Source organism: Anarhichas minor, unplaced genomic scaffold (assembly GCF_050575085.1).
Source record: "Anarhichas minor isolate MPS153535 unplaced genomic scaffold, ASM5057508v1 ptg000018l, whole genome shotgun sequence".
Taxonomy (NCBI): domain Eukaryota; kingdom Metazoa; phylum Chordata; class Actinopteri; order Perciformes; family Anarhichadidae; genus Anarhichas; species Anarhichas minor.
In genome coordinates, this window is record NW_027466464.1 from 14,520,001 (window position 1) to 14,527,500 (window position 7,500).

The following is a 7,500-nucleotide window of genomic DNA, read 5'->3' on the forward strand; positions in this document are numbered from 1 at the left end:
GCGCTGCTGGATGTTAAGACTGGTACTAATACTACTACTGTGTACAAGTACTACTACTACTACTGTGTACTACTACTACTACTACTACTACTATTAGACCTGTAGGGGGCGCTGCTGGATGTTAAGACTGGTACTACTACTCCTACTACTACTGTGTACAAGTACTACTACTACTACTACTACTATTACGCCTGTAGGGGGCACTGCTGTTAAGACTGGTACTACTACTACTACTGTGTACAAGTACTACTACTACTACTGTGTACTACTACTACTATTACACTTGTAGGGGCGCTGCTGGATAAGACTGGTACTACTACTACTACTACTACTGTGTACAAGTACTACTACTACTACTACTATTAGACCTGTAGGGGGCGCTGCTGGATGTTAAGACTGGTACTAATACTACTACTGTGTACAAGTACTACGACTACTACTACTATTACACCTGTAGGGGGCGCTGCTGGATATTAAGACTGGTACTACTACTACTACTACTGTGTACAAGTACTACTACTACTATTACACCTGTAGGGGGCACTGTTGGATGTTAAGACTGGTACTACTACTACTACTGTGTACTACTACTACTACTGTGTACTACTACTACTACTATTACACCTGTAGGGGGCGCTGCTGGATAAGACTGGTACTACTACTACTACTACTACTTTGTACAAGTACTACTACTACTACTACTGTGTACTACTACTACTACTACTACTACTATTACACCTGTAGGGGGCGCTGCTGGATGATAAGACTGGTACTAATACTACTACTGTGTACAAGTACTACTACTACTACTACTGCGTACTACTACTACTATTAGACCTGTAGGGGGCGCTGCTGGATGTTAAGACTGGTACTACTACTTCTACTACTACTGTGTACAAGTACTACTACGACTAATACTGTGTACAAGTACTACTACTACTACTGTGTACTACTACTACTACTACACCTGTAGGGGGCGCTGCTGGATGTTAAGACTGGTACTACTACTACTACTACTGTGTACAAGTACTACTACTACTACTACTACTACTACTACTATTACACCTGTAGGGGGCGCTGCTGGATGTTAAGACTGGTACTAATACTACTACTGTGTAGAAATACTACTACTACCATTACACCTCTTCGTATGTTTTGTGTGTAACTAAAGCTGCTAGATGAATGCAGTAGAAGTACTTCAAATGTGTACTTAATGACAGTAAATGTACTGTGATCTCTCCTCAGTACGCAGTGTTTCTGTCTCTGGTCTTCATGACCGAACTCATCGCTGGAATCTCTGGATTTGTCTTTCGCCACGAGGTTAAAATACAAATACACATTTATATTAGTGCTGGGCAAGTTAACACGTTATTATCGCATTAACGCATTAATTAATTAACGCCGACAATTATTTTATCGCGCGTTGAAGCAATTTTTTTTTATTACTAAGCGGACATTTTTAACACAAGAACCGGGTAGCGAGCGGTGAACAGCTGTTTGTGTGGCGTCTCTTCCTAGTTACTTCACCTACATTCTCCTGGGTCCTAAGTCCCTCCATGTACAGCTTCTTATCACCCTCTATGTACCAACGTACATTTATAACAAATACCACACATATTACGGTAATCAGCATTGCATGTGTGTCTGACCACAATACCAACAAAAGCAATGATTAATTTAAATTATTGTTTTAGAGTTTTTAAAGTGTTTTGTTTGTAATATGTATAATAAGCATAATTTAGTTATCACTACTGAGAATTTAACAAACATAAAAACATGACGTAGACAGGTTTGCAGTTTTCAAGGTGTATATTTAAATATCATCTCTTACACACATGAAGATAAAGTTGTGAACACCGGCTGAATATCTATGATCAGAATCATTACAACTGTGTTATAACTGCTACTGTGCAAAGGGAATACTGCTGCTAACAAGAACCTGATGTGTTTAAAGTGTTTACAAACCAAATGTTATTGACCTTTTGTTCATATAGCAGCACTTTAAAATAAAAGTGCACAATACACTACTTTTGAATTCATTATTGAATTTTGCGCATAACAATGAGATTAATCGCGATTAATCACAAATAAATCATGCGATTAATCGCGATAAAAAATTGTAATCGTTGCCCAGCACTAATTTATATGTATAAATATATAATATATATATATTATATTCACTTAAACACAACACTATTCATCATCTATGTGATGATCAACATGGATTAAAGGGACGGTCAGATTAAAGAGACGTTCGGATTAAAGGGACGTTCAGATTAAAGGGACGTTCGGAATAAAGGGACGTTCGGATTAAAGACAAATTCAGATTAAAGGGACGTTCGGATTAAAGAGATGTTCGGATTAAAGGGACGTTCGGATTAAAGGGACGTTCGGATTAAAGGGACGTTCGGATTAACATGTTCAGATTAAAGAGATGTTCTTGTGACACTAACACTGTGTGTAACTGTGATTTGTTTCAGATTAAAGGGTTCCTGTGACACTAACACTGTGTAACTGATTTATTTCAGATTAAAGGGTTCCTGTGACACTAACACTGTGTGTAACTGATTTCTTTCAGATTAAAGGGTTCCTGTGACACTAACACTGTGTGTAACTGATTTATTTCAGATTAAAGAGACGTTCCTGACGACGTACAGTGAGGCCGTGATGAGATACGATGGACGAGACGACAGGAGTCTGGCCGTGGACGGAGTTCAACGTAGAGTCAGTGGTTCATTCATGTTGGGTTCTAGAACTTTGGGGTTCCTCAGGGTTCCACTTTGGGTCCTCTACACTTTTAGAAATATAAAATATACATAATATGTTGTCTCAATGTTCCATAAACCATCAGAACTGTTGTTAAGATCCGGTTCTACGCTGATGATACACTGATTTATGTCATTTAAATGTGTTAAAGCAGACATGATCGTTCTCTGTTCCCAGTGTCTCTGCTGTGATGGTTTCTGTGGTTCTCTGTGTTCCCAGTTGCTGTGCTGTGGAGTCCATAACTACACCAGTTGGTTGAGCTCTCTTTATTTCCCCGTCGGAGGGATTCCCTCCAGCTGCTGCGTCACTTTCTCCGACTGCAGCGCCGCCGACCTGAAGGACGCCACAATGGCCGCTCGTAAAGTCCACAAACAGGTCAGGATATACATGACATGACAGTAAAAGCATTCACTGAATGAAGTACTGAATGAACTGTGTCTTCAGGGTTGTTATGAGTTGGTGACGTCGGTCATTGAGGGAAACTTAGGAATCATCGCTGGAGTGACGTTCGGAGTCGCCTTCTCTCAGGTACAACACCTACACAGTACTCGTACACAGGAGTACCATCACAGAGACAGACAGCCAATCAGGAGTGAGCTCACCGTGTGTCGATGACGTCATGATTGTGTCTCTTGTCTCAGCTGATAGGAGTGTCTCTGGCCTGCTGCCTGTCTCGCTTCATCAACGCCAACCAGTACGAGATGGTGTGAGACAGGTACACACACACACACACACACACACACACACACACACACACATATATTAAAGCAGCTGCTCTCTTTTCTTTGTCTTCCAGAAGAGAGACGAGGTTCCCGCATGAAGCTTCACCACCAAACACTAAACCTGATCAATAATCAATCACCTTCACCTCATGGTACTCAGTAGTACTCATAAGTACACATATTTGTACTTGTTTATGAGTTTGTGTTGATGCTGTGAAACATCGTGTGGTGAGAAAATAAAAGTAAAAAAGTCACTTTTTTTTCCTTTAATTAAAACTTTAAAAAGATCCACGAGACCAAACATTATAAAATGACACAAATACAAAGTGGAGAAAAACCTAATTTAATAAAAAAAACATCAAAGTCATTTCAGTCAATAATAGTGTAAATGTTTCAGCTAATTAAAAGCTTGAACTCGCCTTGAATTGAAATGAGGAAAGACTTATATAATAAGTAAATAAACATGACAACACTGAGCCTAAAAACCAGAGACAGACAGCAGCAGTCTGGTGAGAGGTCTGTAAACAGGGCGTGGCTTTACGTCCTACCAGGTGACATCACGCGCTGGGATTGGCTGCATCTGGAGGTTCGGTCTCTCGTGGTAAGCCCCGCCCACCCCTGTTGGTCCATGAAGAGCTAAGACCTGATCCTCATACGAATCCTCTTAGTGGTCTTAAGTCTGGACTGAGACCTCCACCATGATGTGAGGACCTGAAGACCCAGTTCCACTTTGTAAACGTCACCATAAAACTTTATTTACACTTTGGCAACGTCACCATAAAACTTTATTTACACTTTGTAAACGTCACCATAAAACTTTATTTACACTGTGTCAACATCACCATAAAACTTTATTTACATTGTGTCAACGTCACCATAAAACTTTATTTACACTGTGTCAACATCACCATAAAACTTTATTTACACTGTCAACGTCACCATAAAACTTTATTTACACTGTTAACGTCACCATAAAACTTTATTTACACTTTGGCAACGTCGCCATACAACTTTATTTACACTTTGGCAACGTCGCCATAAAACTTTATTTACACTTTGGCAACGTCACCATAAAACTTTATTTACACTGTGTCAACGTCACCATAAAACTTTATTTACACTTTGGCAACGTCACCATAAAACTTTATTTACACTGTGTCAACGTCACCATAAAACTTTATTTACACTGTCAACGTCACCATAAAACCTTATTTACACTTTGGCAACGTCACCATAAAACTTTTACACTGTGTCAACGTCACCATAAAACTTTATTTACACTGTCAACGTCACCATAAAACTTTATTTACACTTTGGCAACGTCACCATAAAACTTTATTTACACTTTGGCAACGTCACCATCAAACTTTATTTATACTTTGGCAACGTCATCCTAACCCTGTTTTGGGTGTTTTTATACTGCATGTCTATACTGGTTTTGGGTTGTAAGTAAGTAAGGTCCAAGTAAAGTACAAGTACCTCAAATTTGTGAAAAAAACACTTCAGTAAGTGTAACTTCCACGAATAAGATGTACTGAATACATGTAGTATTTAAATACATGATGTTTTAAATACACGTAGTATTTAAAGCTCTCAGCTGTCTCAGATCGGGTGAACCAGAATAATCTCCTGCTGATCTCCAGTGAACGGATTAAGAGATCTGAGTCTGAACGAGAAGCGGAGAAGAAACGAGGAAAAGAAGAAGAAACGAGGAGGACTACCACTAACGAGGAGAAAAGAAGAAGAAGAAGAAGCTTCATTTTGAATCTGAGGATCTGAGAATCAACACTTCTGATCTCAGAGAACCCGTCTGTCCGTCTTCGTCCTCTGATCCTCGAGTCCCTGCTGTCCTCCTCTTAGCTGCTAAGCGCTAACTGCTGCTAGCTTAGCTTCATAGTTAGCCTAATTTAACCTGTTGTTAGCTCATTTATCTTCTTTATTTTAGCCTGTGAGTCAACCTGGAGATAAAATATCTCTAGTTTAGTTTTGGTTGAATCTATTTAGCTTAGCTTCGTAGCTTTAACTAGCTGCTAAGTTAGCTTAGCTTTGATTTTCTTGTTATACTGTAGTTAGGCTGGTTGTAATATTAGCTTGACTGTCATTTAATATGAGTTTCAACTGTAATTTATCTTGTTTATAATATCCCTGGCTATCCTATAAATTAGCCTGGCTGTAGCTATATTTAGCTGTTAAGTTAGCTTAGCCGTAAATTAGCTTGTCTTAAGTGTAGTTGTAATTTAGCTAACTTGGACGAAACCTAGCTTGATTGTACTTTAGCGTAGTTGTAAATTAGCCTAGCTATAACTTAGCCTAGCTTTTTCTTAGCCTAAATAAAACTTAGGCTAGCTGTAACTTAGCCTAAATACAACTTAGCCAAGCTGTAACTTACCCTTAATACAACTTAGGCTAGCTGTAACTTAGCCTAGCATAGCATTAGTGTTTTTGCTATTGAAGTATAATAAGCTGGCTGTTAGCGCCTCACAATGTCTTCAGAAGAAGAAGACAACGTGTTCTCAGACCAGAGTCCTCTGACAGTAGAGAAGGAAGAGGAGGAGGAGGAGGAAGGTGACAAGGAGGAAGAGGAAGATGGACGCATCTTCAATGCCTGGATGCAGCGCTACAGAGGAGGGAGGAGTCAGAAGAAGACGGAGGAGGAAGAGAAGGAGGGAGGAGAGGAGGGAGGAAGAGCTGAGAGCCAATTGGATCCTCCGGTCATAAGGAGGATGGACAGACGAGCGTCTCTACCGTGTCCTGTAAGACAACTACGTCTTTATGTCGGCCATTTTGGAATTAAACTGATTTAATGTATATGTGAATAACCGTCTGTCTGTTCTCTCTGTCTCTCTCTCTGTCTGTCTGTCTTTCTCTCTCTGTCTGTCTCTCTCTCTCTGTCTATCTCTCTCTCTCTGTCTCTCTGTCTCCCTCTGTCTCTCTCTCTCTGTCTGTCTGTCTCTCTCTGTATATCTCCAGGCCACCCTGTCCTCCATGCACCTGTCTCACCTCCACTCCTCCACCCATCCTCCAGTAACAGCGAGGGTTCTCCTCCATCGCTCCTCCTCCCGTCGTCTCCTTCAGGAGGCCGCCGCCCCCGAGCGACGCCCCTCCCTCATACCCACAATTCCCGAGGCCACGCCCCCTGAGAGGCGGCGCCAGTTCAGGAGACGCAACGTCATGTCATTGGTGGGTAGAAATACATTATGCTAAGCGAACGGTTAACAGATGAATCATACAAACACAAATTAGAGAACTAAGCAGGAAAGCAACCTTTTAATGACTCTTTAAAAATACACAGTTTACAGGGTTCTAGTCTTTATGCTAAGCTAACGGTGTCTGTGTGTGTGTGTGTATATGTATGTGTGTGTGTGTGTATATGTATGTGTGTGTGTCTGTTACAGAGTGATGCCTACAGTGTGTGTCTCATCTGTCATCATGAGTTGAGTCGAGGAGCCGGAGGAACGAGAGAACTGGAGTGTTCACACACCTTCCATAGAGAGGTATTCATATACATATACACACAGAAAATACTCAAGTAAAGTACCTCAAATGTGTACTTATCTCTCTCCCCCCCTCTCTCCCTCTACCTGTGTCTTTCTCTCTCTCTGTGTGTTTCTGTCTGTCTGTCTGACTCTGTGTGTCTCTCGCTGTCTGTCTGTCTCTGTCTCTGTCTGTCTGTCTCTCTGTCTCTCCCCCCCTACCTGTCTGTCTCTCTCTCCCTGTCTGTCTCTCAGTGTATAGAGGAGAGGTTATGGAAGAAACACTCATGTCCTACGTGTCACGTTCAGGTCTCCGTCCCTCAGCCAGACGACTGGAGCTCCACCCGGGTCAGAGTCCCCTGAGGAGGGACCGTTACATCATCAGACGTACCCAGTGACGTCATCACACTGTAGTAAATATATATAAGCTGAAACCATGGTGACCTCGTGTGTGTGTGTGTGTGTGTGTGTGTGTGTGTGTGTGTGTGTGTGTGTGTGTGTGTGTGTGTGTGTGTGTGTGTGTGTGTGTGTGTGTGTGT

At 41.3% G+C, this 7,500-nt stretch overlaps 2 protein-coding genes across 5 annotated transcripts in view; both read left to right on the forward strand.

Moving 5' to 3' along the window:
* LOC142952882 (tetraspanin-7-like) overlaps positions 1 to 4,318 on the forward strand; it is a 9,958-nt gene extending 5,640 nt beyond the window's left edge. Inside the window, exons 4-10 of one of the 4 annotated variants that reach the window (XR_012954737.1) lie at positions 1,246 to 1,320; positions 2,629 to 2,724; positions 2,986 to 3,141; positions 3,211 to 3,294; positions 3,408 to 3,481; positions 3,563 to 3,640; positions 4,040 to 4,318. Coding sequence is in view for 3 of the 4 variants with exons in the window: in XM_076094899.1 (XP_075951014.1) it covers positions 1,246 to 1,320; positions 2,629 to 2,724; positions 2,986 to 3,141; positions 3,211 to 3,294; positions 3,408 to 3,476 (480 nt within the window). In the remaining variant the exon portion in view is untranslated. Of the gene's footprint in view, positions 1 to 1,245; positions 1,321 to 2,628; positions 2,725 to 2,985; positions 3,142 to 3,210; positions 3,295 to 3,407; positions 3,482 to 3,562; positions 3,761 to 4,039 lie in introns of those variants that run through there. The other 3 variants (XM_076094899.1, XM_076094900.1, XM_076094901.1) reach the window with 3 other exon arrangements.
* Positions 4,319 to 5,567: 1,249 nt separating this feature from the next.
* LOC142953107 (uncharacterized) overlaps positions 5,568 to 7,500 on the forward strand; it is a 2,125-nt gene continuing 192 nt past the window's right edge. Inside the window, exons 1-4 of the mRNA XM_076095175.1 lie at positions 5,568 to 6,241; positions 6,459 to 6,668; positions 6,884 to 6,982; positions 7,217 to 7,500. The exon at positions 7,217 to 7,500 is cut by the window's right edge and continues 192 nt beyond it. Coding sequence (XP_075951290.1) covers positions 5,972 to 6,241; positions 6,459 to 6,668; positions 6,884 to 6,982; positions 7,217 to 7,324 — 687 coding nt within the window. The 5' untranslated portion in view covers positions 5,568 to 5,971 and the 3' untranslated portion in view covers positions 7,325 to 7,500. The remainder of the gene's footprint in view (positions 6,242 to 6,458; positions 6,669 to 6,883; positions 6,983 to 7,216) is intronic.